Source organism: Littorina saxatilis, linkage group LG17, assembly GCF_037325665.1.
Source record: "Littorina saxatilis isolate snail1 linkage group LG17, US_GU_Lsax_2.0, whole genome shotgun sequence".
Taxonomy (NCBI): domain Eukaryota; kingdom Metazoa; phylum Mollusca; class Gastropoda; order Littorinimorpha; family Littorinidae; genus Littorina; species Littorina saxatilis.
In genome coordinates, this window is record NC_090261.1 from 40,644,413 (window position 1) to 40,664,882 (window position 20,470).

General features: G+C 41.8%; 1 protein-coding gene across 1 annotated transcript in view; it reads right to left on the bottom strand.

Annotated features, from left to right (window-relative positions):
- The window catches only part of LOC138952819 (myosin-I heavy chain-like), a 181,102-nt gene that overhangs the window by 34,379 nt on the left and 126,253 nt on the right, over positions 1 to 20,470 (bottom strand). The window contains exons 21-23 of the mRNA XM_070324555.1: positions 2,869 to 3,831; positions 1,487 to 1,600; positions 809 to 1,033 (exon numbers count right to left, since the gene is read on the bottom strand). Of these exons, the coding sequence (XP_070180656.1) occupies positions 809 to 1,033; positions 1,487 to 1,600; positions 2,869 to 3,831 (1,302 nt within the window). The remainder of the gene's footprint in view (positions 1 to 808; positions 1,034 to 1,486; positions 1,601 to 2,868; positions 3,832 to 20,470) is intronic.

Genomic DNA, 20,470 nt, shown 5'->3' on the forward strand with positions numbered 1-20,470 from the left:
TCCCCACGTTCGGCGAGAGATTTATTTCTCAGAGTCAACTTTGTGTGCAGACTCTCCTCGGTGTCCGAACACCCCCGTGTGTACACGCAAGCACAAGACCAAGTGCGCACGAAAAAGATCCTGTAATCCATGTCAGAGTTCGGTGGGTTATAGAAACACGAAAATACCCAGCATGCTTCCTCCGAAAACGGCATATGGCTGCCTAAATGGCGGGGTAAAAAACGGTCATACACGTAAAATTCTATTCGTGCAAAAAAAACACACGAGTGTACGTGGGAGTTTCAGCCCACGAACGCAGAAGAAGAAAAAGAAAAAGAAGAAGAAGAAGGCCCCTCCAATAAAAAAATCACCTCACATTAGAGGACATCTTGTTGTCCTTTGTGTATTATTTTGACTAAAATATACCTGTCGTGAAAGGACACCTTTGGTTGACCCACTTTAGGGTACCTCTCCACTTTATCTGAAGGACAAGGCTTTGAAAATAAAAGCTAATTTGTTATCTGATAACATAACAAAATACCACACAGTGCAACCTGACCCCCCCTTTTTTTGAGACCCCCAATTTAATACTCTCTTCCTGCACTGTGTAGTATTTTGTTATGTTATCAGGTAACAAATTAGCTTTTATTTTCAGAGACTGTTGTCTCAGACTTTCTGTTCATATCCACTGTAAATATAACCTGATTTTAAGACGGTAATCCCTCTCAATATAGACAAACGAGAGTCAGAGATATGTGGAACCAATTCCCTGTCACTGGAGAGAATAAGAAGCATTATTGAAATGAACAAACGACTTTCATCCTCTCACCCTAAATAGGTTTTTGCTCGGTGAGAAGGCAGCAGTACAGAGGCAGAGAATGATCCAGGCTTGTCGCAAGGCATGTGGCTCAGGGTTGTCATTGGTCTGTCGAATCAGCTGACAGAGAATCTCGTCTCTCAGCTCAATGCGCTCGATGCCTGATCGCACAACATACTGTAATGCTGCAAGTGCCGCGTCGTCTTTCAGCTCATCGTGAATGTATTTTGTCAGTTCCTGAAATGGGAAAGAAAAATATTTGATGTTGAACTGCTTCAACATTGCTGATAGAACATAAGATGCAAATGTGTTTAGCCACAATTGCACAATGTCACGCACAGATAGAGAAGATGGAAAACAAATTAACAAACAGAAATGAGAACATGGTTAAAATCTGGAATATGAATTCAAACAATGTAAATCATCAATACAGTAGACTCAATCAGAAAAGGAACTGAAACCATAAGACACAATCTGTAACACACACACACACACACACACTCACACACACACACACACACACACACACACACACACACACACACACACACACACACACACACACACACTCACACACTCACACACTCACACACACTCACAAAGCAGGGCTCACTCACTTACACTTAAACTATCTCCTCCATTCTCCCCACCCCAATCCCCTCCAAATCAGAAGCATGAATGACACTCTACCTTGAAGATGTTGCAGGCAATGTGGATGTTCTCGGTGTCGTACAGGTGGATGTGAGAGGTGGGGATCAGACCAGTCTTGTTGTAACGTAACATCTCCTCTCGAGATATATAATCCTGAAACAAAGTATTTTATTACTATTCATTCATTATCCTAGTCCTCAAATAACGTATTATATTAATATTTCATTCATTATCCAATCTTGACTTAGGAATTTGGAATGTTAGCACTTGTTTCTTCTTTACTATAGTCCAACTTTTGCCACTGAGTCTACAGACTGTTATAACAAATCAACAAGTCGCGTAAGGCGAAAATACAACATTTAGTCAAGCTCAGTCGAACTCACAGAATGAAACTGAACGCATTTCATTATTTCCGCAAGACCGTACACTCGTACACCGCTCATGGCAAAGGCAGTGAAATTAACAATCCAGAAAAGCGCGGTAGCGGTTGCGCTGAGGAGGATAGCACGCTTTTCTATATCTCTATTCTTTTTAACTCTCTGAACGTGTTTTTAATCCAAACATATCATATCTATATGTTTTTGGAATCAAGAACGGACAAGGAATAAGATGAAATTGTTTTTAAATCGATTTCGGAAATTTAATTTTAATCATAATTTTTATATTTTTAATTTTCAGAGCTTGTTTTTAATCCGAATATAACATATTTATATGTTTTTGGAATCAAAAAATGATGAAGAATACGATAAACGTAATTTTGGGTCGTTTTATAAAAAAATAATTTTAATTACAATTTTCAGATTTTTAATGACCAAAGTCATTAATTAATTTTTAAGCCTCCAAGCTGAAATGCAATACCAAAGTCCGGCCTTCGTCGAAGATTGCATGGCCAAAATGTCAATCAATTTGATTGAAAAATGAAGGTGTAACAGTGCCGCCTGAACTTTTACAAAATGCCGGATATGACGTCATCAAAGACATTTATCGAAAAAATGAAAAAAACGTCTGGGGATATCATACCCAGGAACTCTCATGAAAAATTTCATAAAGATCGGTCCAGTAGTTTACTCTGAATCGCTCTACACACACACACACACACACACACACACACACACACACACACACACACACACACACACACACACACACACACACACACACACACACACAACGACCCTCGTCTCGATTCCCCCCTCTATGTTAAAACATTTAGTCAAAACTTGACTAAATGTAAAAACTGGAGAAAAACAGAATTACTCGTATGACCTTTCCCTGTTCATTTTTGCAGGAGCCCAGAAATGTATTATTACTTTGAAGTTATGCAGCAAGTGGATAAAAATTAGAATATCATACATTGAAGAAACAGTATTATAGAGCCAAAGTCACTTTTCACCCACAATCCAGTTTCAGTATTTTCTTACCGTACTCAAAGATTGTTTACGCTTTTTCAAACTCTTCATGATGGTTCCCCCTGAGTCGCGCTCATGGTCGTTGAAGAACCGATCAGCGTAGTCCATGATGTCGTACACGCCGTCAAGGTCGTTGCCAAGGTCACCCACGTCTCCTCCAGGGGAAGACGCGGTCTGGGGACTGATGAGGTCTGGTGACGGATGCTGCATCAGGGTCACCAAGCGTTCGGTGGTGTTGGGTGAGAGTTGACCCATATCGGCCAAAGCCGCCACGTTGGAGTTGGTCTGAGCCTGCATCTGAGCTTGCGCCTGTTCCAGTTTGAGCGCCATGCTGGCTCGAGATCCACGAGAGTTCTGAGAGGGGGAGGGTGAAGGGGGGAGAGGGGGAGGTACTACGTTGGATTTCGCGAGGCTGCTTCTGCGTCGCACCTCAGAGAGTTCGGCGTACGGATTCTCTACCTCTGTGTCGACCCCGGCGGGAGGGTAGGGTGGTGGAGGGGGGATAGTCAGTGAGGGGCCCGGAGGAGGGGGTGGAGGGAGGTCTCCGTTCGGAACGTTGTTAAAGTCATCCGGAGGTGGAGGCAGTAGTCCTTCTTCCCCAGGTGGTGGTGGTGGGGGTGGTGGAGGTCCTTCTTCCGGGAAAAACGCTTGTGGCGGTGGAGGAAGGGGAACACCACCGGGAGGGGGAGGAGCAGGGGGAACAACTCCTCCCGCTATCCCAGGAGGGAGAGGGGGCGGAGGAGGGGCGTCGGAACCAGCAGACGTGAACACTGTGGCCTGACTGACACCAGGGGGACCTGAAGTCAGCACAGAAGATGTGCGGGGTGGTGGTGGGGGTTTGCCGGGCAGTCTGGGCAGCGGCTCGTAGCCAGGGATGGTGGGAGAGGTGGGGTTGCTATCGTCAAAGTGAGCGATGGACCGGTCCACCTCCTGCAGGGCGTTCTGGATGGCGTGTTCCTCTAGGATGGCACACTCCTGTAACACAAGAAAAAATGTATGATGAGAATTTGTGAAGGATGCTTTTGGTGATACAGAGAGGGATCGAGACAGAGGGGGAGGCAGCCTGGGACACAGCCGTTTTATCCGGCATATAGGTTATGGGGGGGGGGGGGGGGGGGGTGAGACAAATAAGATTAAATGAATGTAGACATAAAACAAAACACAAATGTGCAATCAAAAGCAGTAAATAATACAGAAAGTACAGATAATCAGTTGCGGCAGTGGTAGTGATGATGTTGATGACAATTTGTGAAGGAAGCTTTTGCTTTTGGAGAGATGGAGGAGACAGACAAAAAGGCAGACGTTACAGACACACAGCGATTTTATTTATATATAACTTATAAGTTAGGGTCTCGGGGAAAAACAAACGAGATTAAATGAATATGACCACAGAACAAAAAAATAAATTTATAAATAAAGAAAGAGGAAATAATTCACTAAGTACAGATAATCAGTTGTAGCAGTGGAAGTGATGATGATGATAATGATGATGATGATGATAATGATGATGAAAAAAACAATGGAGAATAGTGGGAGTTTTATCAAAATGCTATACGAGTTAGAGAGAGAGAGAGAGAGAGAGAGAGAGAGAGAGAGAGAGAGAGAGAGAGAGAGAGAGAGAGAGAGAGAGAGAGAGAGAGAGATATCCTCAATCCTCCCTAATCACCACAGGTCATTTTCTTGACCCATTCTGAGTGGTTGTTGCACAAGAACAATTCTCTCCTCCAATCACCACAAGGCTCTTATCCGGACCTTTTCCCCCAAATAAAGAGTGACACTGCCAGCCAACAGTATCATCTTTTTATAACACAACAGTGGACACTGTTCACTCAAGCATACACACTGGCCAGGAAATAGCCACACTGTGGCAGTAACTCACGCACTGTTTCACAGAGGCTTTTTACCCAATTCAGCATTTCATCTATCATGGAGGTAGATAGATGTGCAAAATTTCCTTATTCACTGGGGACCCATGATTGAAAGTTTACGCAGGATCGGTCACAATGGTCATCTGTGTGCAGTAAAACGTGTTAGTAATACAGTGGAACCCCCATGTTAATACCTCCAACATCTGAGAAAATCAGGTCTGAAAAAAAGGAGAGAGTCTTAAAATGGGGGTAAATAATTTAAAGAGATTATGAACAGAATTAACTCTCAGAAAAAAAAGTCGTAAAAGAGAGGGAGTCTTTAATGGAGAGGGGGTGGTCTTAAAAGGGGGTTGCACTGTCCTTGGTTTCCATGAAATGTGAGACGAGAAAGAGCTCGGGTGAATTGCATCCGATCACAGAGGCATTCCCCGCATGAATACTTGGATGACAATGGTCACTTGAAATAACAGTAACAACGTAGCTAGCAATAGGTGTGAACAACATCACCCCTTGTTTGCCACAGGCACGCTCATTTGACAACAGTATTTTTCGAGAAAGCATCACAAATAGAAACGGTTACAAAATCGAACAAAGCGAGTATACTTGATTTTATCGCCAAAAAAGTCACTGGTGTCTTCTGATCAATATGTAAGAACAAAACGTTTTACCGCCGAGTAAACCTAATCTAGTCAACATTTCTTCTATCAGCGAGGAGCTTCATCTTTAAAGTTCTGTGCTCTTGCGAACTCTTGACCCCCCCCCCCCCCCCTCCCGGTCTGTACTCTTGCACCTCCCTCTTCACCCCCTTTGGACCCAACAATTCTACTTGTGCAAAAGTACAGGTCTACATCTTAGTGGTCAGCTAACCTCGCACATTAGCGAGGGAAAACGCTTCGGGGTATTTTTGACCTACATCTTACCTATCTGAGCCAAAATTATTTGGTAGAGAACCTGTTTGGAGAAGACACTCGATGTTTTGACGCACATCCCAAAAGGGAAGGTGCTCTAGACACAGTTCCAAAAGGTACGGTTTTAAGTAATAGCTAAATTAACAACGCATACTCCCCTCGCCCCACTGCCCCCATCCTTTCAGTATTAACGCTATTTCATTTCAAAAATACAAGTGCAAATACGTGTGTGTGCATGCGTGCGCGCGTGATTTTGATTAAGAAGTGCTTCTCACCTCATCCAGCAATTGCAGAACAGACAATCGAAAAAATTCAAAAGAAAACATCGTCGCTGACTTGAAAATCTCCACAGCAGAATAAAAGTCACACACAGTCTTGAGCAAAAAGAGCAACTGGTCCAAGATTTCGATTAAGACACTATTCCAACACTGTATGTATCATCTCAACTTCATGAAACTGCTCCAGGAAAATACTGAACGAAAGATCCATAACTTGCGACCCGGTCTTCACAAAGGTTGATTCATTTTAACAAACTGCAAAGAAATTGTAAGAGAAAATATTCCCTTAGCAAAAACTGTTTGTGTATGTGTGGTTTAATACATGTATTCCTGCAAAGTCCGTATCATCTCGACATTTTGACACTGTTCGAAGTGTTTGTCAAAAATGCTGAACGAAAGATCCATACATAGCGACCCTATCTCCACAAAGGTTGATTCAATTCAACAAACTGCAAAGAAATGATTGGAATAAAACATTCCCGGCACTAATATGTTTTTATTCGATTCATATTCCGGCAATGTCCGTCAATTCTTAATAATGTTTCCTTCGTGGACAATGTTTGTGGAAAGATCTATAGCTGGCGACCTTCACAAAGGTTGATTCAATTCAACAAGCCGCAGGCAAAATATGATAATAAAACATATCCTTCACTGGCATCTTTTTGTTTTTCAAAGCAACAAACGAGCACTTAAAACACTGTCTCCGTACAGAACAACTACTTTTCTTTCGATCTAGAACACATCAAAGTTGCAACTGCCTGCGTAACTTTCATAGCTTGTCTGTTTTATTTGTTCTTCTTCACTCGTGTGTGTTGAGATCCAGATGTTCAGCTTTTCATATCTGTTAGCCAGAAGAGAAAGAACAGTCAAAGTCTTTTAAAAATGGACCAATAGCAAGATTCAACTGCAAAAACATATTAGAACTAGAACTTTCAAATGTTCATCAAAAGTCATTGGAAATCCTACGTTTGCAATAATGTTAAAAAAATCCTGCAGAGTTTATATCAATTTTGGCAAAAGCAAATCACTGTTTTCATATTGTTACCATTTTATCCTTTTTTTCTCTCATCATTCTCCAAACATTATATAACAAACTAAACCTAAAATAAACACTAGACAAAGCTAAAGCACCAGCGAAAAAGGGATCTTCAATGTTCCTCAAAAAGTCCACTTTCCACTGCAAAGTCCATTCACAAGTCTGGCACACGCAGATCCCCGAAGCGGAGTATAAGTACGCCGAGTAAATGGGAAATAAACGATCACTGGCGGCAGAAGAAAAGAAAAACTCCCAGGAGAGAGAAAGAAAAAAAGAACAGGCAGTCAATTTCTTTGGTCACTTTTTAAGCTCATTTTCTTCCCATCAACCGAATCTTCCTTCCAGCACGCAAGCAGGTTTAACTCTTCCCGCCTTGAGCATTATACACACAAAAAGTGCAGGAGGTAAACACGAGGTATGGTGTACGGAGCTCTGTTGGCCACAGACGAGTAAACGGATGGCCAGTCAAGAGCACGGGCACGCTAACCGGTCCACGAACGTTCTGCTTGTCCACCCTCTATGGCTGAACTGGCCGTTTCTGAAGATTTGAGGTATGGAAGATGTAGGTGGGGATGGGTGGGATAGCAGTGATTGGGTGGGGTGAATAGAAAGAGAGAGAGAGAGAGAGAGAGAGAGAGAGAGAGAGAGAAAGAGAGGGGGGGGGGGGGGGGGGGGGGGGGGTCCGCACGACACTGTCATAGAGGTCCCTGCGGTGGATAGTGTTCCGTGCAGCAATTCGGCGAAAGACGTGCCGTTTAAAGGCACATTCGTTCTCGTGTAGGAGATGTTTACCACCAAAGATCTGTTCGGCCTATTACGTGAGACAAGAGTTTCCTTTCACTCATAACACAGCCTAACTGATATGTTTGCAGAGTTGGATTTTTCCTAATTTGTTTCCTTTTTGGGGAGGGGGGGGGGGGTGCTGAATGAATTTTGTAATCGGCACTAGTACCGTTCACTAACATTCATACACCCCAAAATGTCCCACTCTGCACAGGAAATGGTTTGGCTGTTGAGTTTGGGTATATATCTGAATGGGAGGACGTTCTTATCCCATGCAAAACCATGAAAGAATGTTTGGCAGTATACATGATCGTTCACGCAGAAAGGAAGGTATCTTTAACGACTGAGCTACCGGATTGGTTGGGAAAAGATACTCTGCTCCATTCGATAACCTCTTCTCAACTCTCGCCTGTCCCCACCCCCATCGCCCGCCCCACACACTCTCTTCCTCCGCCTATCACAACAGCTTTGCCTCCGTTAAAGGATCGAAGTCTTATTTCTCTGTCAATTCACTCGTCCTTTTTGATGGCCGCAGGAGCGGTCATCTATCGGAATGCATTCGGAGAGGTGACATGTCTCGTTTTGTTACTGTTCTCATCAGTTACAGTTTTCTCTCTCTCTCTCTCTCTCTCTCTCTCTCTCTCTCTGTGTGTATGTATGTCTTTGTCTGTGTCTCCCTCTGAGTGTTCCGCTTCTGTCTTTCTATGTCTGTCTCTGTCTATGTGTGTCTCTCTCTCTCTCTCTCTCTCTCTCTCTCTCTCTCATCCGACTCCTGGCACACAAGTCAAAGCAGAGGTTAACTTGAGTGCACGTGTACCTACCTAGCAGGAGGGGGGAGGGGTGATTCGGGTCAGAAGTGGGGTAAAGCACTTTGGTCTTCAGTCTTTGGGTTATAGCTTTCAGTGGAGAAGATGCCAACATGAAATTGCACTATGCTCTACTATTTATTGTCCTTGTTTACGGACACGAAGAAGGGAAGCTACAATCGCCCCAGGCCATATATGGGACTTTTTAAAAAAATGCATAAAAAACCTGTCTTTTGACTTTAAAATTTTATAAATTCAAAAATTTTCATCCTACTTATCTGAAAATTGGAAGTGCTTAAGTTCAATGTCCTCCGGACCTTAAAGTATACTCATTTGCCCGTTTTATTGTATTTTTCTGTTAATTATAGTAAGTTATCATGTGTAAGGGGGGGTCAAAATGCATGTCCCTTCGACATTAGCAAAATTTCACACCTCTGTAAAACGCACAGACAATTTTTTTTATCATTTTGTTTGTTGGTTTATGTTTATCCCGTCATTATCTCAAGATAACAAAAACAAAATATCGATACAATCAGTAGTTTTGTTCTCCCAATTTTTGAAAAGTAAAAATTGCATGTCCAAGAGGTTTTGGTCCTTGCAGTTACCAGGAACCAAAATACGCAATAAAAACGGAATGCTCCCTGCTTTTCAAATGTGGTTTTCTTTACAAAAGAGTTCCAAGACGCGGAAAGCTGTGTGCAATCAGGTGGGTACATTGGATCACTTTTAGGCAATGAAATATGATTTTCATCAGGTCAAGGTGAAGGATGTTTAGCTTAACAGTTATGTGCAGTTACTGGGGTTTTCCATTACACTAATTAACAAAAACATTTTGAATAATTTGCATTTTAATCGCCCATAGATTTACTTTCACATGGCGTCAAGGACGCCATGTTTTTTTGATGACAGGGAGTGATTATTATTTGAAAATAACGAATTCGTCTGTGCAGTTACTTTCTGTGCAGTTACCTGCCAGAGAAGTAACTGCATGGACCTATTTAGTAACTGCACTGAGACATCATGGTAACTGCACTGAAATGCTTGTAGATTGCATACCATTTTTATTCTATATTCTGTATTATGGACAGCCAAAGTGGCTGCTTTCATGGATTGCCTGTATCCTCAGGAATTTGAGGATTTCTTTTATCTCTCTTTTTCTGGCACCGTTGATTTAACGTCATTTTTACAGGACAGTTTTTTTCCTTTCAGTTATAAGTTGTAGTATAGTTTGACCTTATTGTTTTAGGACAAGTAGAGCTCGTTCACCAGTAGCAAAGACTCACTCAGTCCGTCAGTGTGCCTGAGTGTGTGTGATGAGGGGGGGGGCTCTCCCGTGACCGGCCACCTGCAATGTACGGGCAGGTTTGCACTGGCCCAAGGGTGTCCGTTCATGAGAGGGACTGCTGTAACAGCAAAACTAGTGTGAAACATAAGTAATCAATTTATCCACTTGAGGATTTCTTTTATCTCTCTTTTTCTGACACCGTTGATTTAACGTCATTTTTACAGGACAGTTTTTTTCCTTTCAGTTATAAGTTGTAGTAGTTTGACCTTATTGTTTTAGGACAAGTAGAGCTCGTTCACCAGTAGCAAAGACTCACTCGGTCCGTCAGTGTGCCTGAGTGTGTGTGATGAGGGGGGGGGGGGGTGTGGCCCGGGGAGAGCCTGGACCTGCAATGTACGGACAGGTTTGCACTGGCCCAAGGGTATCCGTTCATGAGAGGGACTGCTGTAACAGCAAAACTAGTGTCAGGGGCGGATCAGTTCATTTTATGGGGGGGGTTTCCAAAAGTATATTGTGAAGATATGGGTGTGAAGGCGCGAAGCGCCGAGCCGACGGCGCAAAGCGCCTAGCTTGCTAGGGGGGTCCGGGGGCATGCCCCCCCGGAAAATTTTGTAAAAAAGGATGCAAAATGGTGCAATCTGGTGCATTTTGAGGATGATCATTACCAGTTTCAGGCAGCAGATTTTGTCACTGATTAATACCCCAAAAAAACACCATTTAAAAAAAAAAATTTTGGCTGGGGGGGGGGTTTCCGGAAACCCCTGAAACCCCCCCCTCGTCCGCCCCTGAGTGTGAAACATAAGTAATCAATTTATCCACTTGACTATATTCACAACAAGGACCTATCACTCTTCTTTGCATGTTTTTATCTTATGCCTACGGATTTTCAAATACTCTGCAACACATGTAACCCAAATTCAACATGTGCCAGTACAATACCGCTTCTTTTATGAAAACATTGCTTCGGCCATGTTGATTTTAATCAACCAATTTTCTTGTGTTTCTTTCTCCCGTACTCAGACAGGCTTAATGAAGGCAGGGAAAGGAAAGATGTTCGGCGCATTTGTACATGTCACCTCACTTGTAAAACATGTCCAAATAATATCGATACCAATAAATCTTCATTTTCTCGATACGTACACCGAGTGCAAACTGCTCAATCGTACTTTCTACAAGCTGAGTGGTGGCTTTTCTTCATTTGTCCGTTTAATTCATTAGTTTCCTGATCAAAGACGACATGGCTCGCACGGCGCTGCTGCTACTAAACTACGCAGAGTATAATCAAACTGCCTTGAGCTTGCTCTCAGCTGCTGATACATGCAGAGCAAAACACGACACTGGCCAAACTTCATTGTGGACGGATTGTCAATCGTAACGTTAAGCAAAGGCAAAGGCAGACTGAAACTATCTTTGTCCTTTACACAAAACTGGCCAAACATCATAACGATCGGATTGCCTAACCGTATAGTTTCCGAGAAAACGGTAAGAGGACAAGATCCTCGATGGAAATAGTAGAGCACATCCCATTATCTTTGACGCAAAACTGGTTAAACCTTACCATGGACAATCTTTGTTCATGTCACAAAGCAAAACGCCCAATACATGGCCCAACGGATAATGCCTTGTCTATGTATACACTAAAGACAAACAATCAGAACAATGTAAATGTCTGCTGAAATCACAGCTTGATAAACGTACTATAAGCCCCCTGTGCGCGTTGAAACACGCTTACAACAACCTGGGTATACTTTCATCAATGCTTGCTGGAAATGTCTTGCAGTGGAAGTTATAGATCACGAGTGTATTCAAATACCTCTAAAACGCATAGAAGGGCAAGACATCGTCGAGTATGTTTGTTTCAAATGCCATACGCTTCGACTCTAGAAAATGTGCTTATCTTCATAATATACTGATCGATTTTCCAAGGAAGCCAACTCGGCACCGTCTTGCAAAATATAGGGACTGCAGCATGGGATCAAGTAGTCAGTTCATGTATTTGTCTTGTGTCAACGACTCTGTAAGAGAGAGATGCAAAACAATCCCTGTACATTTCCTTCACAAGATCAACGGCCATTCTCGGGTTTAACTGAACTGCAGACACATGCAGAATTTGTCTTCCGAAAGCGTACCTCTTCTACATGCTTGGGTTAAGTCAACGGAGATTCTTAATTAGAACTAAATAAATGGTTTATGTAAAACAGTCTTTTTATTGATCGCATGTATTGTTCTGATCGTATGAACAGTGAATCAATGTTGACCATAACGCAAGAGGGTTGTCATTTGCTATGTGCAGGAATTTGAGAAAAAATACTAGTCTGGGATTGTAAGCAACGTCTGTGCCAAACAAACTGCTTCAATGCGTTTGTGAAGTAAAGGACGCCGAGAATGGGGCTGTTTACGTCTGGAATGGTCTTCATCTTTCATTGTACTTTTATACGGATTCTTCCTCGTGTAGGAAAGGAGGGGAGAGGCTTTAGAAACTTTCATGCACAGTGGGGAGGGGAATTGGTGTACTTTTTGCAGCAAAAATAAGCATACTGCCCGTTTCACTATATGCTTTCTGTGTATATATTTATGTTCAAATTGAAAACAAAGTTATGTGACTGCAAAACGAAATTGCAATGCGTCCATGTCATTTCTGCATCTACTTCTTCTCAAATACGTCTATCCTGATACAGTGTATTTACAAATTAGAGAAGGGGGGGGGGGGGGGGTACCGTGTTAGGGGGTGCGAGGGAAATGACCATAAAGCAACGGTAATGAGACTATAATTTCTTGGTACATTTTATTTGTGCATACGCAGACACGTGCAGAGTATGTAAATGTGACCTTTTTGTGCAAGTTAGAAACAAATCAACTGCTTAGCCAAATGCCTGATGTTTCAGGCACTCAGCTGTGATGTCGAAATACTTTAGTCTTTACGACTTTAAGTTGTGAGCCACAGATGTTACCGACTGCCGACTGTCTCTGGTGAAGATTTAATATCTCTTACTTTGGTTTCACTTTGAAGTTTGGGTTTCACTCTGATCTTACTAACGCTTCATCCTTACTGTCTGTCGTTCTCAAAGGCGATAGTCGTCAACAATGAAAAACTTTATCTTTGAATGTAGTTGAGAGTCGGGATGTTTTAATAAGCTTTACTGTCTTTACTGTCTGCCGTTCCTAAAGGTGATATTCGCCAATAATGATAAGCGCTCTCTTTAACTTTAGTTGAGAATCAGTATTTTTTTTAGTAGGAGCTGCCTTTTCCCAAGCCTTTTGCCAAGCGTGGCATTTTTGGGGGTACTGCAATTCAATTTTCCTTTTTTCTGTTATTGTTGATTTCATTCTTTGTGAAACTCAAACAACCTTTATTACTTGCTTTTATCTACTCGATGATTCTACTTCATCTCTCTTAGTAAAACACTCTGACTGCCAGTGTCCAGGTATATTGTCTACCTGCATTTAAGCATGCTTTGAACACTTCCACAGATCTAAGATTTTGTTAATGGCATTATTCGCAACCTGGCTATATTTTTACTGTATCTTTAAGAAGCAGCACATCCTATGATCATCTACAATCAGCTTGGCCGTATGACCCCATCAATTCACTGCACAACGCTCTTCCACTCTTTCATTTTTTCTTTCTTTTTCTTCTCTGTTGTCAAAGTTAGTGTAGACAAGCCCAAAAAAAATGAACTGGAAGAAGCCTCTTCCAATCAGCAAGCTGGGAACAGCTCGCATTTAGTTCAACGCTGGTTGCATTTCTTTGCAGATGTCCTGGGATCTCTTCCAATTTCCGCCGACAAAGAAGAAAGCAAGAGCAGTTGGCTGGTGCAATATCTGGCTTAAAGGTACCCTCCTTCTCTCCCGAGTAAACTATCTTGCACACCACCTGAGATTTGTCCAGGCATTTTTTTTTCTTTTTTTACATAATTATGACAAAAGCATTTTTCCAGTTGTATATTGACTGAACACCAACAGCCTGGTTGCTTTCAGTGCAGAGGAGGGTTCTTTTTTGCTGAACTGATTTGGCAGATTGGCATAGGTGCCAGTTAATTTTAAAAGTTCCCTCTCTGAACAGAAAGCAACCGGGCTGGAGATATTTTGCATCCCCATGCAAATCCCTGGACGAATCTAAGGTGACTTTAAAAAAGGGTTTATACAGATAACAAGATGTCCTTTAACAAAGGCGTCCGTGGAATGTGTGTGGGAGCGGAAGGGAATAGTGGGTCTAATTTCTGCGATCAGGATCGAACCTGACACTAAAAGGGGCAAGGCGGCGACTTGAAACGGGGTAGAAATCCGATAATGAAGACCACTTTCCTAATTTCAGTCGAAAGACAGGACTATGGAGAAACTTCACTGGCGACTGAAAACATAGAGGCGATGTGGGATGAAAGAAGGTTTACGGTGAAGGCTGATCATTCAACTTTCTTCGAGAGACAAGGAGGCATGCAAATAACTTCTCTCTGTCTCTTGGTCTTTCCCCGTCTGTCTGTCTGTCTCTTTCTCTCCTATATTTCTAGTATGAGGCATGCGATAAATGTTAAATATGCATTCGTCAATCTATATGACCAGGCTTCCGTCGTCTCTGTTACAAATGACTTGGATGGACGGAGATGGGTGGGTGGGGGGTGCGTGTTGTGGGGGTAGAAGCGGCGGGAGAGAGCTTAACTTGTAGAGTCTGTGTTCGAAAATAATCCTACAAATTAAACTCAACTGAAGAAAAAATATAGAAATTAACGGAAAAAGAAAATAAAACAAATCAAAAAACCTTTTCTCCTAACCATCAACGCTTAACACTGAGAGGTACAAATTTGGACAATCCCAGTAAAAAGTCACAGGAAATTCAATTTCCTACCAACACTGAGCTGCAAATTCGATCACGACTGGCACAGGCAAAGTAAAGGCAAAGGTTCTGGGTCCTACTCAAAGTACTGGCAGCGCTGACCCAATAACAGCGGAAGAAAAAAGGACCACTGATGACTAGAGTCAACAATTGGCCGAGACGGTCCAAGGGAAAGGCCAGCCAGGAAAAACAAGTCCGCAGCAGTAGAACGAGGATCGAGTTTTCGCTATCTTCATCAGTATTCTTCTACGGTGTTTAAAGCTGTCTTACCCCATAGCCTAGACTCCATCTTGAAATATCTGATCAAAGAACTACATTGCTGATTTACATCACTTTGAAATGTAGATAAAATAGCAAAATATTTGCTTTTCGAAACTCGAAGAAGAGGAGTTAGGGGAGATATAGGAGGAGGAAAATGAGGAAGGGGAGGGGGAGGAGGATCTGTCTATTTCAGCACTTTCTTGTTGCCTCGAACCTTCTAAATTTAGAAACTTAAATTATTCTTTTGACCTCAATACCCACAAAAAAGCTTATATTGTCCAAGGGAAATGACTTCTTCGTTCGTGTGTTTGTCTTTCTGTCTGCCTCAGCACTTTTTGTGTGGCTTCTTCTTCTTCTGATTTCGTGGGCTGTACTCCCACGTACACTCGTAGGCACAAGTAAGCCTCTACGTGTTTGGTCGTTTCCCCCCAACTCTTAATAGTTGCATCGAATCTTTCAATGTTAAAAACGGAGAAAATAACACCTTTGGTCCTAAAACACACACACACACACACACACACACACACACACACACACACACACACACACACACACACACACACACACACACACACACACACACACACACACACACACTCACACACACAAAACCGTCCAGTTCTTAATTCTTCGTTGTCGTGGGAGGGCAGAGAGCAGCTCTTATCAAAGAAGCAGGGAAGACCGAGCAAAGCTCACAGCGGGAAATGTTAGAGGAAGGGAAGAAGTTATCTAAGTGGAAGCTCCTCGCAACAGAAGCGACAACAGTTTCTCCTCAATCACCTGCTACAGCCAACACAAATCCTCCATGACTCTTCCCTGATGAATGACGGGACAAGGCAAAAGAGAGGGAGAATCGATAACTCGAATTTATTTCTCTCACTTCGTTACATTCCACTTAAACTGCCTTTTCTTGCCACTGACTAAGATCGATTTTAATTTGGAGGAAACAAATCGGCGTGCCGAAGGGTGGGAAACATTCCATTTCCAGTTGCAACTTTGGCGTGTTCCAGAGTCGAATTGCTTGTGGGGTTGGTATCATCCTTTTGCTTGTATGCTTTTCTGGTTTAAAATAAGACTGTAATCAACGGAACACAACAAAAGTATTTCGGGCATAAGCTCAAACATGCACTAATGTAACGCAGCATATGCAGCATTGATTTACTTCCCCATAAACAGCGACGGAGGTGGATAAAACAGAGTAAATATAACAGGTTTTAAGTCCTGTTCAGTCACACCCGACGATGTACTAGATTCACCATACAGAGCACATTTCCATAGTCATCATATGTGAATTTCCTTGCAGTTTTAGCAATACAACAACAACAACAACACAATAATAAAGTTTGTTTTCAAAAAGTGCAGTTTTGTCATTTAAAAGTTACAAAAAACATGCACGGGGTAGTAGGGGATGCAGCGAAGGGGGGGGGGGGGGCAGCACGACCACGATGGAGTTAAAATAGTACCAAGTTCAAATACCAGGACACGCTCTCGAGAGCGGTCAATGACTGTCCGATGTATCGTTTGAACATCTTAAAACGTCCGGCTAAGAAAGGCAAAAGGGCAAGAAACATTTCTTCACTTTGACCCAACCCTGGTTCTTCTGAAAGGAACAAGTGGTGCAATTTCCTAAACAGCTGTCACAACCATTCTATGGATGAGTTTCCTCGCTATCAGCCATTTGTCATGCTGTCAGCGAGGAAATTCGGTATTCAAGAGAACTAGCTAGGACACGCTAAAATGTGTGTGCATTGTGCTGCAGCGCATCAGTCAGTCATATTTTTCATCGGAAAGGAACAGACCGTAATAACAATCCTTTTACAGAGCGCACACTTTGCTTCCACTACAGAACGTACGTTTTTGTTTAAAATACCAAACATTGAGTTTTACAAGATCGACGGGCAGTTAGCTAGACTGCAAACAATACCCAATATTGACGGACTGTGTTGTGATATCTTCTGCTATGGTCTGTTTCGACAGTGATATCAAAATCTCGACCTCCGGTTTCGATTTTGATATCACTGTCTCAACAGACCAATAGCAGAAGATATCATCACACAGTCTGTCAATTTTAAATATATTGCTATTTCTCTGGACATTTTTTATTCACTGTAAAGAAATTACAAAAGTATTTGTCTCAGTTTTGGCTGTTCCATATCCCTCTCTCTGATTATTATTTCTTTTTGTTCACTCTTTTCTTGTACTTTCCAGTATTTCCAGATGTCTTTTCTTTCAAAAAGTAATTAGTCACTTGCTCAACTAAATTCTAGAATGATTACATTTTCATATATATATTTTTTTGTTTTTAAATTTAGGTGTCTTTGTTTTTGAAGTTGGGAAGCAATAAAGAGGTCGTCGATATCAAAAATGATATCGACGGAAATGTCGTCGATATCACTTTTACAATGAGCTCAGTTTTGCCCAACTGACCAATGGAAATCTACGTAACATATAAAATAGCAATATTACAATTGACTAGCTTTTCGAAGAAAGGCACTACACTGGCTGTGATAGACGAAGAGGCCTACACAGCAAAAAGCGCGGCGTAACAGAGAAACAATTTGTTTCAACACTACAATCTGTTTTAGGCTACGGTGTGAGGACTGAAACCATAAAACAGTACATCCGTACTACCCATGATAGTCCTTGCTATGCGTGCTAAACAGTCCACGAGTTTTCCACGATGTCCAACGGTGTAATAACGTCACTTAGTAGCAGGTTTTACAGGGTTTTCTTTGATTGACTACAAATCGTTGCTATCCCAGCTATAGGTCTTTCGCTCTTTTAAGTGACTACTGAAATGGAAGCAGCCCTGCTGAAGAAGGAAACAAAAGGCAAAACTAAAAACGCAAACGGAAAAAGCGATGAAAACAGCGACCAAAACTTAACATCATCTGCAAATAACGTCTTATCTATCTGTCCATGGTAAGCTTTCCCCCTTATCACTGGATGCAAAACGATCACCAATAGACTGGTAACCGCAATGCACCCATACAATCTTAAGAAAGCGAGCAACCACAGAAATCGCTTTATCCGATCATATCCACGATGACATTTTCATTTCCTTGGCTAAATCTCCAGAGAATTGGGCCGTTATCTGGGCTGTCTTAAAAAAAAATGAGCCCCATTTCAACCGGCTATCTTCAGGAATCGCTTGAAACGTCTGTGTTCGATCTCATAATATTGAACAAATGTAAAAGTAAAGCCGTGAGGTTTCTGTGGTAGCAGTTTTTATCCTACATACGTGAAAGAGACCACTCATGAGAAAAAATATCGTTCGAACCACACGTGTGTTTTTCAGGTAAATGAAGTGGTGTCAAACTAGTCTGGCAGGAATCTGCTTTTCCACTACTTATAACGCCAAAGTCACCGAGACGTACGTCATTAGAACTAACACATCACGCTACACTTTCTAAAGTGACGTTTCTTTGCTTTGACGTGAAAGATTGCACGAGGCTTTGGAAGAGATCGAGGTTCTAAAAGAAGCGTCTTTAATTTAAACGCCTCGACTGCGGGACGTTTTGAGTGAAATACACGAAAGTACAGTATGTAGGATAAACAGAATACTACATGGCTTGCTGTGTCGTACCCGATTTACACTCGTTACTTTTTTAAATATTAAAAATCTCGCTTTCGCTCGCAGTTCAATATTCAAAAACGCAACTCGTGTACATCTGGTACAACACAGCAAACCATGAAGTATTCTCTATGTATGTCACTGTAGTCGCAAACTGAGAAATATCTTGCAGACAGATACACTATTTTCGCCGTTTGTGTGTTCCTTGTTACCATTGTCTTGGAAATGGATTTGAAATTAAAGTCGTTAAAATTATATTGATTTTTGTACCATTATGGCTACTCATATAAACTGACTTTGGTTTAGCAATTCAAAGATACCAGCTTTCTTCCTCTCTTTAACCATCTTGTAAATTGTGATAGGTCTGTCTAGACTTTAACATAAGATTCTCCTTGGCCAAATGCCAATCTTCTACAGCCGGGCTGCTTTCTGTTCAGAGTGGGAATTTGAATTTTCTGCTAGAATTAATTTCGAAGTTGAGATTTGTGTGAAATTGCACAATCAGAAAAATGTGTGTGAAATAGCACAATCAGAAAAGAATCCTACTTTATAGACAAACACACAGCCAAGCTGTTAATTTTGGTATGGTTCCATATAAAAGGATGTCCCGTAAACAAATTGATGACTATGGTGATTCGTAAGGGGGTTTACACGGTAAGGACAGTATTTTCTTCCCCAGCTCCATTAGGGAATGGAAACTGAAAGGTCTTTTTCGTGTGGGTATGATGTTCAATTTAAGTGAAACAAGAAGGGCAAAGCCCATACGACTCACATGCTTGACCTTGACCTTTACATGACCTTGACCTTCAGGGTCAAGGTCAAATAACTAAACCTAGCAATGACATCATACACTAAGAACTGCTTTACACATTTTTCCTACCAAAATACATGTGACCTTGACCCAAGGTCAAGGTCATCCAAGGTCATGCAACACAAAGCTGTTAATTCAAGACATAGGAAGTACAATGGTGCTTATTGGCTCTTTCTACCATGAGATATGGTCACTTTTAGTGGTTCACTACCTTATTTTGGTCACATTTCATAAGGGTCAAAGTGACCTTGACCGTGATCATATGTGACCAAATGTGTCTCATGATGAAAGCATAACATGTGCCCCACATAATTTTTAAGTTTGAAACAGTTATCTTCGATAGTTCAGGGTCAAGGTCACTTCAAAATATGTATACAATCCAACTTTAAAGGACCCTTGCGACCTTGACCTTGAAGCAAGGTCAACCAAACTGGTGTCCAAAGATAGGGCTTACATTGCCCTGTATAGCATACATAGCTAAGGTTGCCATTCTCGATAACTTCAGAAAAAAATGCGAAAATGTGAAAAATGGTCGTTTTTAAGACAACAATTACGGCCCCTGTGACCTTGAACTTGAAGTGAGGTCAAGTTGCCGCACATGTTTTTTGAGATCTTGTAACCATACACCATCAGGCCACATCAGGTGTTGATAGACTTAATAGTGTCCAAGAAATATCCAACGTTAAAGTTTTCCGGACGGACGGACGGACGCCGGGACGGACGGACGGACGGACGGACGACTCGGGTGAGTACATAGACTCACTTTTGCTTCGCATGTGAGTCAATAAAAACCAATGAGATGCTGTAATATATCGCGTCTGTCTGCGTGAAACCTACTCTCCCAAATTGACAAACAGGGCAAAACGGGTCCCATAGATATGTACGCCCTGAAAATACGAGTGTTTGGCGTGGGCAGTCGCGGAAACGCCGATTTTTTTTTCTCAAAATCATCATCTTTGCCGTCATTTCAAAAGAGCTGTTTAAAAAAAAAAAATTAAGTATTGAAATGTGAAACAAGGGACTGAATGGGAAAAATATTCTGCATCACAGGCAAACTCTAGAGAGAAAAAAAAAGAAACAACGAGAATGGTAAATTTATGAGAAAATAATATTCAAGGACAAGGACTGCCAAACTTCAGAAATTGCATAACTAAACTTGTATGGCTATTCCGG